The following is a 25,245-nucleotide window of genomic DNA, read 5'->3' as shown; positions in this document are numbered from 1 at the left end:
ATTAACACATAAGACTATTTCACTGTAAAAAAAGGAACAATGTGTTTATATTCTTTTTCAACCTTAGAAATTAATTGATCAGTTAAAATCAAAAGTACTTTACATCACTAACAGTTCTGAGAAAAGATTCATACTTTTCTACTTTAAAACACCTTTTTGTATAGGTTGATATTAGCCAAATACATTAGAGTTTTCATTCAAGAAACATATCCATATCTTCCCAGTGCAACTTCCCAGTTGTACTTCCAGTGCAACTTTCTTACGTGTAAGAAATTACAAATAAGTAACAGTGTTAAGAGTGCATCCACAAAGAAAACTTTCCTTTTGCCATCACTAGTGGGCCCAGTTCTGCATTCCTTCTGCACCTAGAACTCCCACTAGTTTCCAAGCCTATCTGGGGGAAGCACAAGGAACCTTTGTATTTCCTAAGGTGACTGTAAAAAGTATCTATTCTATATCAGAAACAAATCTGCTTGTCACTTACACAGAAGGGCCAAAGCGTATTTTCTATATATAGCTTCATAGCCTCATTTTCAGTAAGGATTCTTAAATATTTTTGCACTCAGATTAAGAGCTGAATTTCCATTTGCTTAAAAAAGCTTATACATAATAAAAAGACTGATTTTTCATTTCTTGTGCATGAAATTCAAATCAGCATCACAATAGTGCATTGATGCCAGGCTCTTACAAAAAATTTATAGTGTTGAAGCCATGCCATTTCAACTAAATGAGTTTATTCATTCCAAACACATTACCAACAGATTCAGTATTAAAGGTGAGGAAGGGGAAAGGAAATCAAAGCATGTTTTTTAAAATACTGAATTTTGTTTACTTTGCATAAGTCATAAAGCAAAACTGTTTTCTAAAAAGAGCTGCTTAAGAGCTGGTGGGCACTGAGCTGACCAAATATGAGTCACTACTTTTCCCATTCAGTTGCTTCTCACTTCTGTAACCTTTTTTTATCTAAAGAAGAAATAACTCAAGAGCCCAATCAGATCTTCACACCCCCTTGCTTGGTACTATGAAAGACACCTCATACTTCTCTTTCTTTTCTGTGTTAAATAAAGAAACTTGAAAAAAGGTCAAGAATTTTAGGAATCTTTTGAGGTTTCTCTACACAGAATGGATTCTGTTTTCTTAAAAAGAAGTCACTGCTGTATGATTAACGCTATATGAATACACCATGTAATTTTCTTTACATAGAGGTAGTTTACAGAAACACAATTGAAGAATATAGGATTTAAGGATTTATGTTTATAAGGGCAATGATTCATATTTTACCCAGCATTTTCACTTAGTCGTATTGTTTACCTTTTATTTTATTGCTCTGTATTTTCCCTCTCCTACTTTCAAATATGATTTATGTCCTTTTTTATCTTTTGACTACTTTAAATAATATTAGAATACCTAAAAGATGATTCAAAAATATCTCCCTTGTACTCCATTAGGGAAATTAGGTCAAATTCTACTCCCTCTGTAGTGAATGGAAAACTCTTACTGACTTCAATAACAGATCAAGCTCCAAACACGCAGCTCCCTGTAGCTTCTAAGCAAATGCCATACTGTATTTCAGAAAAGTTCAATAACTAAGTTCTTCTCAGAGTGCTTCTAGAAGCACCAGAAGCCTGTAGTTTTGTTCCTGGAATGTCCTTTATGCAGAAGACTAGAGGAAAAGATTTTTCATATAGCTTTTTAATTTTTAATAGAGTTACCAGAAACAAATTAGTCTGCCTAATGTTACTTAATATATATCAGTAAGTACCAGACAATTTCTACTGATTTTTTTCCTGGCGTGCTTGGGTTTAGATTTTCTTTTAACTTTTCATTTACATCCAAGCCATTATCTAAAGATAATCTACACAATTCTTACTTAATTAAGTAAGTTCTAGTGTGAATGGTCACATGAAAAGTGGCATAAGAAATCTATGGTGCCTTTGCGGACAGTATTGCTCCTTGAGGAAATTTAGTTTCGACATAGTAATGAGGAACCGAATCCTTGAAGCTCTGCGAAGTTAATTCACCCTGAGTGTAACTCCACTGGAGTCGGTGGAATTGCAGTAGGGATGAAATTTGACCCCTTCCAATCCCTGTCAGAAATGGGGCCAGCAGGGGGCAGAAGCCCTAATTGATCTGACACCGTCAAGGTTGTACCCAGGTATAAAGGACTTGAATGAAACTGATCACCGTATTGTGCTCCCTCTAGGATGCCTGTTGATTCAGAAAGTGGGAATTCAGATCGAGAAACACCTCGTTAAAATAATAAATGCATAAAAATAAGACCTTTCTTTTCGGAGATTTAAGCCCCTTCGTGGATGTCGGACCCATTGAAAAATAAAAAACTCAATCCAAGCCAGATTGGCCCCCAGACGCCACTGCGGGCTCCAGTGGGAGGGAGAGAGAGAGGGATGGAGGGAAAGGCAGCATTTCCACCCCCGGTAGGACAGGAAAGCGCTCCCGCCACCGGAGATTATACACTGCAGCTCCTCGAATGTGCCAGCACATCTCATCTCAAAAAGCCGGAGCGCCTCGCCGGCGCCCAGATGGGACAGCGCGGCGGGCGGCCGACGGCTGAGCCGTGCCGGGCAGCAGTAGGAGAGGAGAAGTGCGGGGGACGAGAGGGGTGGCGCGGAGGGGGGGACGATTCCTTTCTGCTGAAACTGCCCGCATCTTGTTCCCTCTGCGAGTCCCCCGCGGGCTGCACCCTGCCCACCAGGTCCACGGACACCTAAGGGACCACTCGATCCCGCTGAGGAGGCTGCAAAGGAGGAATGAGGCTGGGGAGGGCACTACGGCGCTGACACCGCCCGTGTGGAGCCCAGCGACCGTCAGGCCGAGCCCCCTGAGCCCCCCCCTCCCCACCGCCAGGGCATCTCCGGGCTCGGCGCTGCGCACACCACCTGCGGGGAGCCGGGAGCTGCTCTCCTCAACGTCTGGCAAAGAGCCGCTTCACATACATTTTCTCCTTCCCTCGCGTCCTGGAAAACTTTTTACCCACTGAAACCCTTTGCAAAGGGAAAAATAAAAAAAGCGGAGAATGGAGAAAATCGGAGCTGAGAGCCTCCGCCCCCCCCCCCCAACTTTCCCTTTCCTCGCCCCTCCGAGGAGAAGGCAGATATTTGTCGCTCCATTTCAGCCACAACTTGGTGAACTTGAGCAGAGTAACGACGCTGTAAGTTCGACAAAACCGAAAACCATATACACACTCCATAAAACTGAGTTTAGTGCTGGAAGAGGAGAAGTCACTCTGTTCAACAAGTATTTCTTTCATCTTCCCACCCCGCCAGTGCATATCCTTTACTGCCTTAAAACCACATCCAAAGCTAAACGCTGAAGCCGAACGGGAGCCGTCCCTCCGCGGCACCTGGGAGGGACGTCCCCTGCCCGCGCTGCCGGGGACTCCCAGCGGGTCTCCGCGCCCCGAGCCCGCCCCAAGCGCCTTCGTGCTCTCTCGCCTCCCCAGCATCGGGAGCCGCTCTGACAGGTTTCCTCTGAAACGCGGCCCCAGCCGTGCCGAGTCCTTCACCCCTACGGGGCGGGGGAGGGGGGAGAGAGGCGACTGGACTCCCCGGCTCCCTTTTGCTTTCTTACCTCCTCTGACCTCTGCAGCCCGGAGAAGGATAGCGAAGGTGATGACCACGGTTACAGCCGAGTCCCAGGGCCACCTTCTCGTTTTCCACCTTATGGACCATCTCTGCATCTCCATGCTGGGCACCCACAAGTGTGAACTAAACCCGGGCGCCTTCGGTTTATACCAGCTCCGTCCTTTCCACTATATTCCCAGAGATGATTTATCCTATAGAGCCATACGTGATATACCAAGGGGGGGTTTCTCTCTCTCACCCCCCTCCCTCTTTGCTCGGCCTTGCGCAGGCCCCTCCGACCCGTCCTCCCCGGTGCCCTGCCTTCAGACTGAAGGGAGATGAGGGGCTTTAATCAAAATGCAAAGAGCGCCGCATCCCCCTAAAGGCTTCATCCCGTCAGAGGGCTGGGCGAGAGGCTCCCAGGGCCACCCCTGGAGCCCAACTGACAAGCCAGCCGCCGGGCGGAGGCCAATCGCGCGGCTCCCCCGGCCGCCCACAGCACCGCCCTCCGCCTCGGCGGCGCACACCGGCCGCTCCGCGGCCGCCAGCCGCCCCCGGCAGAGCTGGCCTTCGTGACGGCGGAGAGCGGCCCTCCTGAAGGCGCTTGGGGAACGGGGAATGGCGGGGCGGGAGCGAGCCGGGGTACGGCGCCGGGGTGTCCCGTCACCGGGCCACCGCTGCCCTCCCAGTCCCGCCGCCCCCCGCCCGCCCCACAGCCGCACCGCGGGCCCCGCACGCCCGGAGCATGCGCAGTGCGGGCCGCGCCGGCCGCGGCTCCCCTCGGAGCGGAGGGGCGGGCGGCGCGAAACGGGGATGCGTGGGGGGGCGGGAGGAGTGGGCAGGGGGGCGACCTTGGGGACAAGCGGAAAGCAGGGGGAGGGGGGCGCCGGGTGGGGAGGGAGCGGGGAGGAGGGGGGATGCTTGAGGAGAGAAATGTGCGTGAGAGGAGCCGGGCCTGCTGCGGGCTGGCCCTTGGGGCACCCCAAAACTCTGGCTCCTGGCGGCAGTCCGCCCCGGCGGCCCGTACCCCCTCACACTCGCTCCCAGGTGCAATTTGTTCTGACACAGCTTTGAGGGGCCTCCGGGGACTTGGCTTTAAGGACGCTGTGAGAAAGGAGGGAGCGGGGTGGTGAAGGAAAAGCCTGCCACCACACAGCCGTCCCCATTCCCCGACTCGCCGCATCCTGGACATCGGGGAGCAAGATTTCACAGCTCCTCCCCGAGAAACCTCCCCTTCTCACTCGTGTCCTGCTGTCCCACTTGGGCAGCAATCGGTGACGGGGACCGACCTGGAGGTAGTGGACACCTGGCACAGCTGAGTCTTGCAGCAGGTCCGGTCGAGATCCTCTGGAGGGATCGGGTCCTGCCTTGGCTGCTCTGGGAAATGAGGGAAAACTATGGTCACAATATAGTAGAAGTCTGTATCAAATGTTTAAAATTTGCCTTCAATAAGATCTTTAATACCTTAGCAGTGATTAATAAACATATGGTTTATCCACAAAATACATGTTGCTTTTATATGTCAAATTAAATTTCAGAAGTGTATTATCCTTTCCTACAATATCTTACGTTTTATAGCACTGTATTAATATATCTGGCTGTTTCTGACCTTGATTTTCTGAAATGGTTGGAATCGTTGTCACTAAATTTGCAAATGAGAGGACTGAGGTGCATGGCACAATTACACCTAAGCTCCCTTAAATGGTGTGCATTAGGTGCCATTCTGTGAGGAGATACACAGTTATTCTGGCACTTCCAGTTATGAGCCACAGTACAGCTATGGAGCACTAAAATGCTATGTCTATCCCGCTTTTCTCTACCAAAGCTTACTCCTCTGGAACTGGTATTATATCTCTGTCTTAAACCCTAACCACCTATGGGTCCCAAAAAGTCAAGCACCGATTATTAGTACTATTATTGTTGCCCTAGCTGTCTGTGTTGTTCTCAGCACTTACTAGATCCTTCCTAGAACAGATCAAATTCATTCCCCAATGTTTCATCCTCCTTCGTTACAACATCAGTAGGTACTCTCAACAGTAATTTATTCTTTTTACTTAATACTTTGTCATTGGAGAATCTCATATGCTATGAAGTTTCCAGTTTCTTCTTGATGCTTAAATGTTACATATTTTCTGTCACCAGCATTCTTGCTACTTCCAGTCTCTTATCATATGTTGCCTCCTGACTTTTTTTTTTTTTTTTTTTTTTTTTTTTGGGCCTTTCTGTTGGTCTAAATGAATGCAGCTAAACTGTACCCTAGTAAAAAGAAAAAATTCTGACTCTGCGCAAGAGAAGAAAAGGAAGCATTTTGGAGAGGTGGTGAAAATGAACAGGTATTCTCAGAGTGTAGAGAATAGTAATGTAACACAGTGCCCTTACAGTTATTTAAATTTTAGGAGATGTGATTCAGCCCCCAAAGTGTCAGTGGAAAGGTACACACTGATTTTTGTGGTCCTGCATCAATACAAAGCAGAACAAATAGGACAAAATGCCAAGTATTTAGCAGAATTTTAGATCCCTGCAAGGCATTAGAAGGAAAATATATTAATCCAGGTGAGGTAGCATGCTTATTTTAATACATAATTCTGTATAATTCTATATTAATCCTAGTACCAGAACCACATTTTTTTAGAACTATCTCAGTTATTTTCACATGCCATCATATCAAGCCACACAGACATGTAATAAATTACCATCAGATTCTGCCATTACGAGAGAAAAGTTACATGCTGTTTAGGTGAAGATCCACATCTTGCAGCCCGTCAAATTCATTACTTAAGGACTATTGATTTTCATTTAACTGATTTTCTTAGTTATTGTTTGTAATCTTAATTGCCATGATGGTGTTCCAGAGTGTACTAACTGCAGCCTAGGTGCAATGAAAATATGTCAAAGAATAGATAACAATTTAGAGTATAGATAAGCTTTATGAACGCTGTAAATTATTCTTAAAAGATTTTTGGTAGAAAATTTCAGCCCTTAGATATCACATCAGGAGAAATATTTTCTTTCTTGAATCTGAAATCAAGTTAAAACATGAAAGTGTTTTCAGAGAAAAATAGAAAAGTGAATAATGAAATGAGTAATGTTATTTTTTAAATCAAGTGTGATCCACAGTGGTTTGTTCTTTCTGCTGGCTTTCTTGTTCCTCATTACTCTTCAAGGCAGTTTTAGTGAAAAGAAAGACTAAGCACTGTGACATCCATTATGTTCTGTCCCTGATACATAGACGTTGGCAGATTAGTCCATGTTTAAATATTAGGAATTGCTGTCTTGTATGTGCACAGATGGGTCATTGTTGTATTTTGGGGCAGAGAGGGGGAGGGGTTAGGAACTATGGAGAAGAGAATATGTTTCCTTGGACCATCATAGCTTACAAGAAACTCACAGCAGCAGCACTTTCACGTTCTTCAGACTATAGGCACTGTAACAAAATGTAACTGTAAATGTGATGTTCTTTGGCTGTCTTGCAATCATACTGTGTTTTTCCTAGCATATTCCTTGACATCACCAAAAGCAAGAGACTTCTCTTTGTATGTAAAGGGGTCATTTCACTGGGAATAACTAATGCACTGTAAGGAAGAGTATGCTTCTATTGTTGGTTTCCATATGTCCCAGGGACATTGATTTGGCTTAAACTACTTTGTTTCTAGCTTCACGCAGATGTTGATGCCTTCTAAAAGTTAAATATCTTTCTCTAATTCTGATCACAGAACAGAAATAAATAGTGCAAATAGATGACTGTCTTAAAAGCCAGCACCCACTGCCTTCTCTATGACTTTAATTCTTTTGATTTATGTAGGTGGGTATTTCATCCTTGTCTCATTTGTGGTGCAGATCTATGTTTTCTAAGAGTTTTCTGTTGTATAATTAATACTGGAAAGAAAAGTGAGTTATACTGCTTCAGGGAACTGAACTCTTGTGAAAAAAAAAGACGTCTTACAAATGGAGATTAGTGGAATGATCTCTGCTAGGTGAAATGTTGCTGGGCATCTTTTTGTAGTTTTAAATAGAGAGAAATATATGAATGTATGCATATAGACAAAATAAATGACAGTATTTCTTTCCACAATCCTATCTTCAAGTGTAATATACCACTTGCTACTACCAGTAATAGCTTACAGCTTCGCTGAGCTCCCCCAGTTCCATTATCTTTGGTTTTGAAGGATAAAGCCAAGGCTTTCTCTGTGCCTCACCAAAGTCTTTGGGCTAGGGAATGGCTCAGTGTCCACTGATTCTTTCAGATGCCCAAGAATTAGGGAGGACAAAGCAATAGTAGAAGAAATTTGATACAAAACAGCATAGTTCAGTAATTAATAGCTCCAGGTACCAAAAGACTACAGAAACATTAGCATTACTGATTTTTTTTCTATTGAGAATGTAAAGAAGCCTCTTCAGTGGACACAGGCAAAGCTGGAGTGGCTGGATGCAGCTGCACAGTGCAACCCTGCACAGCTCCAAAAGCAAGGCTGTGACGCAGCTGCAAATTGGATGCTTATTTGTTGCTGTATATATATTGAAGGATGAATTTACTCAGTTTCTGTTGAAAAATTCCTTACATTTTTAAACTGAATGTGCACTAATTGGAGTTGCTACCAGGAACACCAATGTGAGAGATTGAAACTTCTAGGCCTATGTAAGGAATAAAGTTAGTGTTAAGGTTAGAGTTAAGGATTTAAAGGATTAAATGACATGACTGCTCTTTGAAACATGGTCTGCTGATTTGTGAAGGGGGCTGTAGTTGGTAGCAGCTTATACCTGTCTTTTGCTGAAGGGATTTATCCCCTTTTTGCAATATGGTTAACGTTGAGAGTTAAAAATGTAAACCACCAAAATTGCATCCTGTTCTTCAGGATCATGAAGATAAGAACAAGCTTGGATAAAAGCAAGACAATAACCTGTGTTGTCTTTTATTTTAGGGATGATCCCTCATAAATAAATAAGTATAATCCTTCTGCCAGAACTTGGTTGATGGAAACAAGGGACATTTTTGTATTTAAGGGAGTTTGATAATAAAACAAAGGCACAAGCCCTCACCTAGAAAACCAGGAAAATTAAACCTCTTTTGTGTTCTGAAAGTGAATTGGAGATAGGTACAAAGAAGATAAGCAGAATAGCATGCAATACAAAATTCCTAACTGTAACCTTTCCACAGTCTTCTCCAGTGAGGCAAATCCTTCGCCGGTTGATTGCTTCCTCCTTTTGCAGTAACATGTAGTTTACAATGTAGGATTGTAAAATCTTTCTGGACATCAAGGCCAGATTCAAACTACTACTGGTTCCATTTGGTAGCTGCCATTCCTTCCTTTCCCGTTGTCTGCTCCTACATTCTCCTCCTCCTCCTTTCAGCTTCTGGCATCACTGTGTTTTGGATTTGGGATGGGAGTGGTGTTGATGGCACACAGATGTTTTTGGTTGTTGCTAAACAGTCAAGGCCTTTTCTGCTCCTCTTACTGCCCTGCCAGTGAGTAGGCTGGGGGTGCACAAAAAGTTGGGAGGAGACACAACCGGGAAAGCTGACCCCAACTGACCAAAGGGATATTCCATACCGTATGAGGTCATGCTCAGCATATAAAGGTGGAGGAAGAAGAAGGAATGAGGGGATGTTCAGAGTTATGGTGTTTTGTCTTCCCAAGTAACTGTTACATGTGATGGATCCCTGTTTTCCTGGACATGGCTGAACACCTGCCTGCTGATGGGAAGTACTGAATTAATTCCTTGTTTTGCTTTGCTTGCATGTGCAGCTTTTGCTTTACTTATTAAACTGTCTTTATCTCAACCCACAAGTTTTCCTTGTTTTTCCCAATTCTTCTCCCTTTCCCACTGGGGGCGGGGAGAAGTGAGCGAGCTGCTATGTGGTCCTGGTTGCTGGCTGGAGTTAAACCATGACAGGGAGAGAATATAAAGGAGCATGGTGTTTTTCCTCAGTTTTAGGACTCCGCTACCAGGTTTCGTAAAATTAGGGTTAGGATAGAGTTAAGTCAGGGGGTTGGAATATGAAGTGTAAAGACATTAGTTTATTGTAGGACATATAGGAGAGAATTTGTAAACAAAATTATCAAGAACTCTAATGTGGATCTGACAGTCCTCGCAGAAGTTTGAATGGGCCTGAGTCAGAAAACCCATTACCCCTTACAGTTTTATACTATAGTGATTAGCCCTTGTCTTCCCATATTTTATATATGAGAGGTTATAAATGGGGTTTGGTCACAGTCTGGGAAATTTTCTTTTGTTTTTGAATTTGGATTTTGAATACTGCAGAGATTGCTGTTGATAGAAACCGATACTTGATGAAGTTTCTCTCTGCAGGCATTTATATCACTGCTAAAAAGAAGAGAAGGGAAAAGATTTTTCACAGAGTTAGGGCTGAGGATTTTGAAGTCTTAAGAAACCAGATTGTTCCTGGACCTTGTTGACCCTTGGAGACAGTAATTGTGTTGATAGAAACCTGTGCCTTGAGCTGTATCACTCCTATAGGAACTAGTAGACTATCTGTTTAGGAGGTAGATATGACAGTTAGGTTTAGGCTGAAGATTTTATCAAAGAGCTCAGGGTGTGATACCTTTCTACAAGTTCCCCCAAAGTTAAGTGTGTTGCTTGAAATCATTGACTAATATTGTCTTGAACCATGGGGGTTACTCCCTTATGTGCTAGTTAATTCAAGTTATAGTTAGTGTTTGAGTAATAGTGTTAGGGTTTGAGAATCCTAACTGTCCTAAACCCTGAGTAATGCAAGACTGCCAAAGAGGTATTACTAGAATCTAATGTACTGTGTTGTGATTTCCTGTAGAAATTGGTGCCCTTCCTAAGAATAAAACTACTATTAGAAATGAGTTTAACGTTGATACTTGCATTCTAAATTGTCACAGTTCCCACTTGCATTTTGAACCTATGGGAAACAAGGAGATAAGGATCAGGTAGACATTGACAGAAGCCAGTGCCTTATACCAGCTGACAGAAACCAATGCCTTAGTCTCCTGTAGGCAGAGAATAAGTCTAGTGTTAGGCAGAGAATAAGTCTAGTGTTAGGCAGAGGGTTTAAGGCTTAGGAAAATAAAGCATCAACAGGTAAATTCGTTGCTCATAAATGCAAAAATCTTGGCAGCAAGCTTTGTGCTAATGTAGTTAGCAGCCAAAGCCTTTCGTTGTTTTCTTCCTCAAGAGAAAATATTTCTATACAAGATGGAGAAATAAACTAAGGCTCTATATTTTGTTTTACAGTTGGAATTCATTTTCTAGATCTGAACAAGGCTTGTATTACACTTGAGGTTAGGTTTTTTAATATAGTCTGCATCCCTGAGCAATGTTCTATTCTACAGGGTCCCCTGCAGGTAAGCGTAGAAACAGTACAAATGAAAACCAGTGACTGGTATTGTCTTATATTACGTCAGAAGGTCCCTATGTATAAATTAAAAATTAGTGTTGGACTCTGCAGAGGCTACAGAGGTGAGAATTGGGCAGATACTGTTAAGAAGCTTTATATTGTCTTTTCCTCTCTCAGTCTCTGTAGGAATATTTGCCCTCTGAGAGTGTTGTTAGTGTTTAAAACAGGTTAAGGGTTGGGTTTTGGAAATGGATGACTAAGTATAAAGAACATACCTTATGGTAGAATCTACAGTGTTTCCAGAAATAAGAATTAATAAGACTCAGCTCATATGAATAGAAGTCATTGGCTTTTCTCTAGTAATTGATCCTGTAGTTACTAATAATGCAAGAGTTATTGGAGGTATAGGAATTTAGGATTAATATCTGGGAATCTTCAGACTGAATCTCAAATCAAATGAGGTTTCTGGTCTTCTGGATAGGGTTGAAATTAGATTTACTATCTAGAATCCAATTTATTGCTAGTCTCTGGAAGGTTCTTAGGGGCAGGAAATAGAGCATTGATGCTACAAGAGGATGCCATTTGTTCTCTTTCAGTAATGATTTTCTGTCTTTCAGATTAAGATTAGGGAAGTTTCAAAACACCAGTTCACCTTCAGATTTTACCGATCTGCAGAGTTAGGAAGCTTGCTCAACAGGAGGAGAGGTGAGGACTCAACAACATAATTCATAGAAAACCCAGTTGATTTGATCTAGAGATACAAACTAAACTGGTATCACCAAGATCCAGCATCTTATTTTCAGTTTACTATCTTTTTCATCTGCCAAGCCTATATGCAGTTGTCATTAAGGTTACACAAAAGATGACTTCAGGAGACTGTGTTATTGCTGGGGAATACAAAGCAGCTAATTGCTATCAGTGGCCAATGCCTTGTTTTCATGACTGGATATAGTGAAAGTTGGAGATAAGATTGGCTTGAAGATTAGGGTAGAAAAAGAATATTTTCAAGACCCACACTTACAGCCAGATTCTACAAAGCTTGCAGGAATAGGGCACTGTATGGAATCATCATGAACTTATATTCTTTTTGATAACCATATGTATGCATACAAAATTAGGGGTTGGGGTGGAGTTAGGAGTTATCATTTGGGAACTGAAAATTCACATTTGTGAATGGAAGATTTTTTGACTGGAATTGTTCTGTGTAGGTGCTATTTGTTTGGCCTCAGGTTAAAAAAGAATATTAAAACTCTGTCAACCTATGAAGTTCATTGAAGAAAAGCAGCAATCACTATCTTTCCTGGTCTTGTTGACTTTGTTGGATCTTAATTACGATAATCTTGTAAAATAACCTGATCTTCCTGCACCTCCCTTGGTAGAAGGAAGAGTATTGCTGAAATAGCATTTTACAGCATATAAACAGCACAACATTTCCATCCTGTTCAGCAAGCAGCAGGAAGTATCAAGTATCACACAGCATTGCCAGCTCAGCTTGGTAATTCAGCTGAAGTTTTTGGGGCTTATTGCGGCCAAATTGCTTAATCTTTCAAGGTTCACCTATGGATACTTTACAGCACAGCACAGTGTAATCGATACAGCAACACACCATTCCTTTTTCATTTGCATTGGGATCATAACCTGTCATAATCATAATTATACTTAATTCAAGAGGGGGAAAAAAAAAAGCAATTAGTGTAATATGTAATACGTCTCCTAAAACATGACATATTTAGGATACCAGAATTTTCTTCATTTAAGACAACTGAAAATGAGAAATACTTATTTGATGTAGGGATTAGTTTCTCAGTTTCTGTCTAGTTTTTATATATTGCTGTTACACACCAGAACTGTCAAAAATCTACATTTTGATTGCTTTTCGGAATTTATTCAATAGCCAACTAAAACTTACATATAATTATGTCTATTGTGGTTTTGCAACACAACACTTTCAAATATTTGCCTTTAACTGCTGGTACCTAATTGGTTCCTTCATTTGTTTGTTTTTATGATTTATCTGAGACTTCCTTTTGCTGCAGACCAGTTGAAACAGACACATGGGCTGGGGGAACTAACAGGGGACAGTTTGGACAGGCTCAGTTACTCTTATTGCCAAGTGTTCATCTTATCAGACAGAGTCTCCCTGATCAGTTCTGCTTTAATCAGTTTTGTTCTTGAAGCAGGGCCCAATACCTGCATACCACAGTCCATATTCAATTATCATTTATGACAAATTAAGAACGCAGAGGTTTAAGTATAAAAGGCCTCTTATAGTCCCTGTTATGCTTTGTTTTGTGGCATTGTTTTGTATTGGGGAAGTACTGGTGGCTTATCTAATACACAAGGAGGCAGTGCAGGCACAGACTAATGGTCTGCATGTGTCACACACTTGTAGCATGTTTATTAGTTTCTGGCAACACTAATGCTACCACCCTCACAGTTCCTTTTAACTGGGGGAAGTTAAGACAGGGAGAGAACTAAGAAGGTGAATAGCTAACAGCAAATTAATTTGTGCCTAGTCATGACATAGTGTACTTCCTCTTCCTATGCGTAGACATCTCACAACTGAATCACTCTGGAGCAGAATAAAAGTTTATCTTGTTGTATAAGAAAGATCACTGAGGAAACAAAGATAACATTTCAGGGAGACCTGCCTCAGGTAGCTCCTTGTCTCATGCCTGCCCTCTCACTTGCCCAAATTTGAGGAGGACCAAAACATAATCTGCGTATAAATAAGTAAAAATAAAAGAAGAAAATATATTAGTAGCTTATCATTCAATAAATATTTAATTCCTATTATATTTAACTCATATTCCTCCAAAATAACACATTCTGTCAAAGGACTCATAGGGTGAGTCAGCCTCACCTCCATCAGTCAGTCTCACCTCCATCCCTGGAAAAATGATGGAATGGCTCATTCTGGGCGTCATCTCAAAGCATATGAAGGAAAAGAAAGCTATCAGAAAGTAGTCAACACGGATTCACCGAGGGGAAATCATGTCTGACTAACCTGATAGCCTTCTACGATGGCATGACTGGATGGATAGATGAGTGGAGGGTGGTGAATGTTGTCTACCTTGACTTCAGCAAGGCTTTTGACACCGTCTCCCACAGCATCCTCATCGGTAAGCTTAGGAAGTGTGGGTTAGATGAATGGACAGTGAGGTGGATTGAAAACTGGCTGAAAGACAGAGCTCAGAGGGTCGTGATTAGGGGCACAGTATGTAGTTGGAGGTCTGTAACAAGTGGTGTTCCCCAGGGGTCAGTACTGGGTCCAGTCCTCTTCAATATATTCATCTATGACCTGGATGAAGGGATGGAATGTACCCTCAGCAAGTTTGCTGATGATACAAAACTGGGAGGGGTGGCTGACACACCAGAAGGCTGTGCAGCCATACAGTGAGACCTGGACAGGCTGGAGAGTTGGGCAGAGAGGAACCTGATGAAATTCAACAAGGGCAAGTGCAGGGTCCTGCACCTGGGGAGGAATAACCCCATGCACCAGTACAGGTTGGGGGCTGACCTGCTGGAGAGCACCTCTGAGGAAAAAGACCTGGGTGTCCCGGTGGAAAACAGGATGACCATGAACCAGCAATGTGCCCTTGTGGCCAAGAAGGCCAATGGCATCCTGGGGTGCATCAAGAAGAGTGTGGCCAGCAAGTCAAGGGAGGTTATCCTCCCCCTCTACTCTGCCCTGGTGAGGCTCCATCTGGAGTACTGTGTCCAGTTCTGGGCTTCCCAGTTCAAGAAGGACCAGGAACTGCTGGAGAGGGTACAGCAAAGGGCTACAAAGATGTTTAGGGGCCTAAAACATCTCTCTTATGAGGAAAGACTGAGGGATTTGGGTCTTTTTAGTCTGGAGAAGAGAAGACTGAGGGGGGATCTGATCAATGTCTATAAATACTTACAGGGTGGGTGTCAAGTGGATGGGGCCAGTCTTTTTCCAGTGGTGCCCAGTGACAGGACAAGAGGTAACGGGCACGAACTTGAACATAGGAAGTTCCATCTAAACATGAGAAGGAACTTCTTTGGGGGTGGCATAGCAATGGAATAGGCTGCCCAGAGAGGTGCTGGAGTCTCCGTCCGTCTCTGGAGACATTCAAAACCCACCTGGACATGTTCCTGTGCAGCCTGGTCTACGTGGACCTGCTCTGGCAGGGGATTGGACTAGATGATCTCCAGAGGTCCCTTCCAACCCCATGTCATTCTGGGATTCATTCTGGGTTGTCAAATGGCAACTGCCTGGGAATAAGAGAGTGCTGGCAGACTTGGTTCAAGTATTTCTCATTATCCACTTCAGTTCATAAAATAATGGCCATTTTAATAGTAGCTGATGAAAAGTGAATCACATGCATTATCATGCGATGTAATAATTCTTTGTTAGACATAATTCTGTATTTATCGCAGAAAAAAAAAAAAGAAACCCCTTTGAGGAAAGTGGTTGAGTTATGTGTAGGAGCTTCAAAATTAAGACATGGCAAAGCTTTTAATTTGATTTGGTGCCTTTTAATTGTTTAAGATTTGAAAACTCTGTTTAGGGCTTTTGAAATGTGAGGCAGCCTTCAGTACATAAGCCCTACCAAAGTCTTGGGGACCAGTCCCAGGAGGCCAGTGGACTGTGTGTGTTAAAGCAATTCCCAGAAGGCACTAAGTAGTTCATGTGACAGGGAATAATGAAACAAGGATTGCCCTAAAACTGCCAAATTGCCTTGAGCTTCCTGTCCATGGGCATGGATTTCTGCAGAGCATGTAATTCCTCTCTCAAAGGCAGCGTATTTACATGTTGTTTGTAGATATTGAAAAGGCAAGTCTCTTGAAAATATTATTTCAATCATTCTTTAATGTAATAAAATTTGGATATTTGCATATGATGTTAGGAAAAACAGAGGAGAATATAGAAGCTCTGTGAGAATCATAAAAGAATGAGTAAATGCAGGGTCAGCAGAACATCTCTGTATACGCTTTGTCCTATTTGATGATACCTTGAAATTGTGATTCACCTTTTTTCTCTATAATGTGTGTTATACTGAATGATTAATGTGTTGATTGTGACTTCATTCACTCTTAGGAGTATTCATCTCCTCTTAACACTTTAAAAAACATATCAAATGGGTACTCGTAATGGTTCAATAACTGTACTGCAGTCTGTAATAATCTCAACTGCCCATATTTTGATACTTTTTGCCAGAAAGTTATTTTTTAGTCAATACTAAGAAAATTATTAACTTTATCAGAAAAATGTCAAGTTTTTCTTTCAACTTGTATCTTCAAAGCAGCAGTGGGTGTCCAAGCCCTGCTGTCTGCCAGGCACAGTGCCCAAACTATAAAATAATTAGAGTCATTTGTAGCCAGTCTGGACTGAAGCTAAAAGTAATGAGGTCTGCTAGCGTAATGATAGTTGAGGAAGATGAAAACATTAAACTGCAAAAAGACATAATAGAACCTTAGAAACAAAATGTAAAAGTCTAGATTAAAACCTTGCTTAATTTATTCATATTAATTTCATGAGATATTATAAAATAATACATACATAAAAATGTAGGAATATGAAATTTCACATTTGGATACTTAGTTAAAGAGTGCAAGTTCCATTACATTGCTTCTTCCACTATATTATTTTCTGAGTCGTGTGATCCAGACATTCAAGATTAAACTACTAGGCTACTGATTATTAAGTTATCATAGCAATAAGTAAATTTTATGCTAGATAACAATCTTCTGTAGGTGCTAGTGAGTCCAGAATTCAATTACTTCAGTATTAAATTTGTTCTGGTAATTTTCACATAGATTATGAGAATGTAAATATTTTGCTTATTTATATACTGAAAGTTGTGTAGGTATAATGAAAAAAAATGATGACTTTATACATAATGCCTTGAGATTAGATTGCTAAAGCAAAACATTGATCATAATAAAATCTGAACATTGCAAAATGTAGTACTGTCAAATGACTATAAAACAAGTTGCAGAATATCTGAAATATAGTATGCAAAATAATGAAGGTTGAAATATGACTGTTTGTACTGCTGTCAGACATCAAAAAGAGAGATCATTTTTCTGTGCCAGGTGCAGCATTAGTGTAGATTCTCAATGTCCACAGAAATCAAGATTCAGATATGCTTATAGCATCTACAGAGTATGTTTGCAGATTGTGAAATGTAGGAGGCAATGTTTACTCTATTTTATGCTAAGGATTAATTTATTGTATCCAGATTGATTCCAGATGATGACTGCATTAATTTTGCAAAACTTATTACATGGTTTAGTCTTCTAATTCTCTGCCAAATTATAATTGGTTATGAGAGCGAGACTGAGAGATGGAGGGAAAAAATATAGTTGACTCCAAATATTGATTATTTATTTGCCTTGCTATCATCCCTAGATTGTTCAAAATCCCTCAGTCCTCCTAAAGATAGACCTTACGGATCATGACATTTGCAGGCAATAGCCTTTTCAAAATTGGGCTTTGTTATGACAATAGGATTTTATACATCTGTTTTTATTTTTAGGTATATAAAAAGCTCAAAATTCATTCCAGATGATATATAGCAATTTTGTCTTCTACTTTCCCCTAGGTAAGAATATCCAAGCTATCTTAACCATAAATACTGTTTCTATTCTTTATTTATTCCTTCATCTGCAATACAGCTATGACTCTGATCCTTCTAGTATTTTGGCAGGTGCTTAATTTTTAAGTATGTAAGTCTATCTGTGTACCCCATTGGGGTATATGTCTATATATATATATGTCTTTTTCTCTCCAGGACTAGTTCCCACTACTGCAAGGTAGCTAGATATTTCTAAAATATTTCTATGTAAGTGGTGTTTTTTATACATGAAAAGTAGAATAAAAAAATATTTCTTGTGCATCTGTATGGTGGCTAAACAAAGATTAGCCTAAATGTTATTTTATTATTTTGAGTTGGAGAAGAGTTAAGTGGATGAAAAAAAGGAAAAAAAGTTCACTGTAGATACTCTTCTGTTCGACCCAAAATGATTATGGTATAGAAAAACCTGAAAAGATCTATAGGAAGAAGGTTTATCTGCAGTGCTCTGTTTTGGGAGAGAAGACCACTAAATGAAATTGGACATTCAGTCTCCACCATTCAGTGATGTCTGTGCTGCTAATGCCCAGGGAAAGAGACTAATGAAATATTGATGCTAAAAACCAGTAGAACAGTCTTAGATAGTGTCTAAAATAAACTCCAGTCTTGCAATTTTAACTTTTGAAATAATCCCTTAAATTCCTACAAACCCAAGGTAAATTGCATCTAATTGAATAGAATCGGATTTTCTCTCATTTTTAGATATTGAGACAAGTTTCTTTATGAATATAAGCAAGCATAAATATTGACCTCAGTGGACTCATGTCAGATTATTAGAGCTCTGAATTTGGCCTATTTGCCTTTGGAGTCTAAAGTGAATGTTTTGTGAATGACAGTGTTGCAAGAAAGATGAATTTTGACAGGAATGAGAATAATGAACAGGCAGCTGGAAATACCTGGGCATGTTATGCTTCTTGGCAGACTTCACAAGCAGTAGAGCTGCTGACTTCAGAGTTGCCTGTGGGTCTGTCACTTTGTTCATCTCTGTCGGGGTTGATTTTTCAGAACTACTTTGTCTCCCAAGGCGTCATTTCCCTGATGGCTTATCTTAGCCTGTAAGGAATTTACATGTTGTTATCTACTTTGAATATGTCTTAAATTCCCAAGAAAACTCTGGAGCTGTTTCTTTATTATAAAAAGTAATGCGAAAGAGATGGTGGCTCGTCATCCCATTATTTGTTTAGAAACATAATTTTTGATAGCATATCTTTATGATATGTTTCTGTAACTCACTGGACTTGCTGTTTTTGAGAAAAAATAATTTAGAAACACCCATGAAATTATCCTAAAAAATGAAGCTGCTAATTTATTTAGTATTAGTTGCCCTTACACCGTTAATCACATTGTGAAATTTAATCTAATACCGCATTGAGAAAGAGGAACACAAACAATGGTTTAAAAATTGTGGTGGTTGAGAGAGCAATAGTACACTGTCACAGTAGATATTCATAAAATTTCAAACACCTACATTGATCAGACAATAAAAGTGGAATGAAAGAATGCACAGTTTGATTTCAAACATGTAAAGCTAGTAGTCTACTAACTTTGAAACCTGACCACAAATTTGCATTACCCACTTTTTCTGTTTAATTTCCAGCTGTGGGAGCCACAGGAATGGGCTGCAGGCATGGGAATGCTGCTGCTGTCCCTTCAACAGGGAGTTTCCCTGTTCCTGACTTCCCCTCCCCAAAGGCAAAATGGTCTGGCCTGTAAAACAGTGGCTTCTTTCTATGCAGAAGACAGCAGGAAGAAATGCAGGAATTATTTTGTTTCTGAAAAATTCCCCTTAAAAATAGACACTCAGTGCTTTGCTTCCTCTCTAACTTGTTAGATCTCACTTTAAAAAACGTGTTCATCCTCATTTCTTAAAAACTTCCCACTTTTATTTAATCAGAACAAAACTGTGTATTCTGGGGGTCATAATTTGGTAGATAACTCAGATTCAAGGTTTTCAATAATTTGTTTGAAGAAAAGTTAAAGTGTCAAGATTTAATAAAAATTAAAGCCCATGCCAGCCTTCCATAGGTCTATGCCAAACCTATGTTTGAGTAGTTTAAAAAAACCACAACAAACCGAAACAGTAAACTGTCTTATTACCAGTTAAGGGCCATTTCACAGGAAAAGATGACTTGTCCCAAAAAAAAAGACCTCTGCCCTGCATTCTTTCCCCATTAGAGCATTGTTACCTGCAAGAGAAATATGCTCTTATGTCCATCCAGCAAGGAGTTGAGCATGAAATTAAAAAGTCTTATTTTAAGTGAAAAGAACAGAGATCAGTGAATTCTGCTTGATTAAGCACGTGTTGAAGAAAAGCCCTGTAGAGTTCCATATGTGACAACTTCTAAAGATCCTCCACCGTTGTGGTACTGCCAGGAAGCACAACCAGGGAAGGCTGAGCAGTACAGAACATCCTGCTGCCCTGTGAAAGCAAGCAAGCTAGATTCAGCAGTCACATAATTTTGAAGCTAACAATTAACAGTTGAGCACTATCTTTCATCCATGATCTGAAGGAACGTGTATTGTGTCACTTATTTAATTGCAGCTTATTGTGTGCTACATTTTATAAAAAGGTGAAAATAGGCATGATGAGGGATTTATTCTATTCAGGTGAACTTTTCCAAAGGGAGGGGATGGTGGGGCTTCCCTGAAATTAGTTTCTGGGTGTTAATGGCCATGCTCAGCTGGTAAAGCTTCCGCAGCTCAGTGCAAGCAGCTGGGGAGTTTGCAGAGGACCTGTGAAATTCTTATAAGAGGCAGGGAGCAACCATACTGCTACACATGAAGGGACGAGGAAAGCCTCCTTAGGCTTCAAAAAATGAATGCTGAGTTTGTAGCAATCCAAGAACTGAACACTGCTGGATATGGGAGCAGGATTTGGATGTACAGGTACCAAGGGTAGGGAGGAGTTTGTTTACAAAATGTTGTATTTAAATCTGTCTCTTTCAACAGATTTGCATTTCATCTGTTTGAAAAGCTACCTTGTTCCAGTTTGGGTCCTACTAAAACCTTGTTTAGGAATTGAAAACCTTTAACTGCTTTTGAAGTGCTAATTCTGTGGAAGAGCTGCAGACGGTTCTGCCTTAAAGTCCTGGCTTGCTTACTGCCCTGTCACACAGGGTTATAAAAGCAGTGCCCTCTAAGGCAAATCACAGAATGGTAGGGGTTAGAAGGGACCTTTAGAAAACATCTTGCCTCCTCTCTGCCTGCCCCACCCCCCCTGCCAAAGCAGATTCACTTAGAGCAAGTTGGATAGGAACACATCCAGGTGGATTTTGAATATTTCCAGAGAAGGAGACTTCACAGCCTCTCTGGGCACCCTGTTCCAATGCTCTGTCAACCTCAAAGTAAAGAAGTTTTTCCTCATGTTCAGATGGAACTTCCTGTGTTCCAGTTTGTGTCTGTTGCCTCTTGTCCTGTTGCTGGGCATCACTGACAAGAGTCTGGCCCTACCTTCTTGACATCTGTCCTTTAGATAATTATAAGCATTGATGGTCCCCTCTCAGTCTTCTCTTCTCCAGGCTAAAGAGACCCAGGGCTCTCAGCTTTTCCTCATAAGACAGGTGCTCCATTCCCTTAATCATCTTGGCAGCCCTCCACTGGACTCTATCCAGTAGTTCCTGTCTTTCTTGGACTGGGAAGCCCAGAACTGGACACAGTACTCCAGATGGGGCCTCGCTAGGGCAGAGCAGAGGGGAAGGATAACTCCCCCTTGACCTGCTGGCCACACTCTTTTAATGCACCCCAGGAGACCAATTGGCTTTCTTGGCCATGAGGGCATGTTGCTGGCTCATGATCAGCTTCTTGTCCACCAGGACTCTCAGGTCCCTCTCTGCAGAGCTGCTTTCCAGCAGGTCAACCCCTAACCTGTACCAGTGTGTGGGGTTATTCCTCCCCAGGAGCAGGACCCTGCACTTGCCCTTGTTGAACTTCATTAGGTTATTCTCTGCCCAAGTCTCTGGCTTGTCCAGGTCTTGTTGAATGGCAGCACAGCCTTCTGGTGTGTCAGCCACTCCTTCTGGTTTTGTATCCTCAGCAAACAACTTGCTGAGGGTGTGATCGGGTTGTTGATGAGTATGTTGAACAAGACTGGACCCAGTACTGACCCCTGGGGAACACCACTAGTTACAGGCCTCCAACTGGACTCTGTGCTATTGATCACAACCCTCTGAGCTCTGCCATTCAGCCAGTTCTCAATCCACCTCACTGCCCACTCATCTAATCCACACTTCCTAAGTTTACCTATGGGGATGTTACGGGAGATAGTGTCGAAAGCCTTACTAAAGTCAAGGCAGACAACATCCACTGCTCTTCCCTTGTCTACCCAGCCAGTCATGCCATCATAGAAGGCTATCAGATTGGTGAAGCATTACTTCCCCTTGGTGAATCTGTGTTGCCCACTCCTGCTAATCTTCTTTTCTTCCAGATGCTTAGGGATGACATCCAGAATGAGCTGTTCCATCACCTTTCATGGGATGGCGGTGAGGCTGACTGGCCTGTAGTTTCCTGGGTCCTCCTTCTTGCCTTTTTTGAATGCTGGCGTGACATTGACTTTCCTCCAGTCCTCAGGCACCCCTCCTGTTCTCCATGACCGTTCAAAGATGATGGAGAGTGGCTTAGCAACAACATCTCCCATCTCCCTCAGCACTTGTGGGTGCATCCCATTGAGGCCTGTGGATTTGTGCATGTCAAGTTTGCCTAAATGATCTCTAATCCAATCTTCCTCAAACAAGTGAAAGTGTTCTTTTCTCCAGGGTATGGGATTCTTGGGGGCCAGCCTTAGCAGTAAAGACTGAAGCAAAGGCATTCAGTAACTCTGCCTTCTCTGTATCCTCTGTCACCAGGGCACCCACCTCACTCATCAACGGACCCACATTTTCCTTAGTCTTCCTTTTGCTACTGATGTACTTGAAGAAGTGCTAATTGTTGTCGTTGGCATCCCTTGCCAGACTTAATTCCAAATTGGCCCCAGCTTTCCTCATTGCATCTCTTCATACTCTGACAACATACCTATATTTGTCCCAAGTGGCCAGTCCCTTTTTCCACATATATTTCCAAATATGTTGATTCTTGTGATGAAGCTAAGCTGGATCTCTCTGCCTGCTTGTTAGCATATGGCTATTGGTATCCCTATGATGAGTTATGGAGTCATGTGATAAACCTCAATTATCATGTATCTGATGGTTTCACCTGCGTTTGCCTTTTTGTCACTTGCATTTGTTAGCCAACCTCCCACAACATGCCTGTAACATTGCAAACCCTTAAGCAGTCTCAGTCAGCTGACTTTTTCTTTCTTTAAACAAACTGCCACAAAAATCTACCTTTCCCACCTTGCCTCTGCCAGCTACAGAGTTTCATCTCACGGTTATGCTAACGTGAAGCCCAGAAGGGCAATAGTCCATTTTTGCCCAATGTTGAATTGCTTTGAGACACTCAATTAGAGCAAGAAATAAGCAGTGAGAGCTAGAGCTAGGAGACTGATATAATTAAAAAGGGGAAATTACACTGAGTTAATGAGTCCTGAGATGCCAGAACTTAAAGCCTAACATTCCTATGTAAAATAAACCAGATTTGGTTGCTTCTAAAAGCAACCAATGAATACAATGTCTCAGTTATGCTATTTCTCTTCTTCCAAAGTCTGCAAAATGAGACTCAATCAGACTAAGGCAGTGTGTTTTGCAATCACAGGAATTTTAAAATATAACTCAGTTTAAATTTTTTAAGTTGAGGAAAATACCTGAAAATGCTATATGCTTGCTCTAAAAGAACATATATATCTGTGTGGTTTACTATGAAGTTTTCATCACTTATCATTGGACCATAACTCTTGTAATTTGGCTGTAAATCCTGCAGTGTTGAATCACGTAGATTTAACTTCCTTTCCACTCTGTATGTAGCTATATACGGCATAGTAAGTATTCAGAAATTGGTGGTAAAGGAGATAGCTCATGACAAGCTTGAGTTCTCAAACACAAATATCCCTGTAAGAGAATTTTAATTCTAACCATACATGAGCATAATCTCATCCTTGTACCAGTTTTACGTGGCTGATTAAATAGACGTATGTCCGTACAAATCATCAATAAGTGGTATCAGAAGTACATGATTTAGTGCTCATTAACTGAGGTTGTGCTATTCATTTTCTCATTATAAATCCAAGAAAATCAATGTATCATATATATGTTCATATAATGTTCCATATATCTTTATCAGGATGAATTACTATAACCATATTATGAAATTTTGTGTTCCTTGCCAATATGTTACTAGGAGTCCTTTGCCTATTGTTTTTTGACAGGTGCAAAAATCATTGCTTACTGCTTCAGTATTGTGGTATTCAATAACAGTCTTAAGAGGTAAGTGAATTCTGTATGTTTATTTTCCATATTTTCAGTTGCATTTTCTTAAAACTTCCTGGTTTTGTAATTCCTCTAAATCATTGCCAAGAGGCAGGCAAAATCTTGTCTTCATAATTTTCTAGCATTTCAAATCTACTTTTTCACAAGGAGAAAACAAACAATAACGATATATAAAGTTTATCACCATTTTTTCCAAAGTTATGAAGAAACAAAAGACTTGGTGAGAAAATGGGAGTTGTTCCTGGGCTCTTTTCTATTTTTAGTTGTGTTGTTTTTCCTATTTCTCACTTGAAAAATGGTTTGTGGTAGAGGGAGGGAAGAGGAAACAGAAAAATACCTAAATAATATTTAGGCAAAGATGCTATTTCTGTTCCAAAAGGTTTTCAGTGTAGAACATCCATTTACATTTACTAGTATCAGTTTTCCCCCTTTTCTAATGTTCTTCAGTTACCAATACTGAATTACATGTTAAATGACCATTTTTTTTTATTTATCTGTAAAGGGACAGAGGAAAATGAGTTCAGATTTATTAAAGATACAAGTTAAAAATTAATCGAAAAACCTATTCCTAGAAAATGGTCTCATTCAGAATTAAACTGTGTGCTTAGCTCTAATGTGTTTTAGAAGAAAAGTAAGTTAAATTACACCTAATTATGTAGACTAAATCTGAATACATTTGTCTATTCGGCCCTTTGATATGATGCCTGCAATGTGATTTTGAAATCTAATTTGGTTTGTTTTCCCAAATGACCCTGTAAAGATTGACTTGGTTGTAGTCCTTAATCACTAGTTTATTCCTATTACTTGGTTGGTATAGAAAATTGACATTCTCTGTGAACTATCCATAGTAGAATCTGGAAATTTTTTTATCCCACAAAGAAAAGGTTTAATTTCATGTCTGAAAATAACTAAGTTAGTGGTGTCAAAAATCCTATGCAATGTGAGACTGTTAAATAATTTGCAACATTATGAAAATCATTTCACAGTAACAAACGTACAGTTTGATGATATTAGCTGGTAGTATGGGTTTGATGAACAACATCAAATCATTATCACAACATTGTTTATGTCTGTAATGTTATAATATCAGAAGAGAGGTAAGCAAATGCTTGCTGTAGTCATCATACCCTGTTATAATTATGCATGGAAATATACAAAATAACTAATCCAGAGGCAATTTCCAAGTATTCTAGAACTGTAAGTTTTTGCTGTTGTGTTTGTGGGAAAGAAAGGGGTGGGGAAAGCTGAGAGGAGATTTGAAATGTATAGATGAAGTAAAACCAAAACCATAGCAAATCATATAGTTATTGGCTGATATTGTGAATATTTTCTAAGCTTGGATAGTGATCTGCATTTGATGAGTTATTCCCTATAGGCCTTCA

General features: G+C 40.9%; 1 protein-coding gene across 1 annotated transcript in view; it reads right to left on the bottom strand.

The window, feature by feature from the left end:
- COL11A1 (collagen type XI alpha 1 chain) overlaps positions 1-3,703 on the bottom strand; it is a 160,718-nt gene extending 157,015 nt beyond the window's left edge. The window contains exon 1 of the mRNA XM_074152644.1: positions 3,589-3,703. Coding sequence (XP_074008745.1) covers positions 3,589-3,703 — 115 coding nt within the window. The remainder of the gene's footprint in view (positions 1-3,588) is intronic.
- Positions 3,704-25,245: the final 21,542 nt, after the last annotated feature.

The sequence above is a fragment of the Numenius arquata genome, chromosome 8 (genome assembly GCF_964106895.1).
Source record: "Numenius arquata chromosome 8, bNumArq3.hap1.1, whole genome shotgun sequence".
Classification (NCBI taxonomy): Eukaryota; Metazoa; Chordata; class Aves; order Charadriiformes; family Scolopacidae; genus Numenius; species Numenius arquata.
This window is presented reverse-complemented; position numbering and strand designations above follow the sequence as displayed.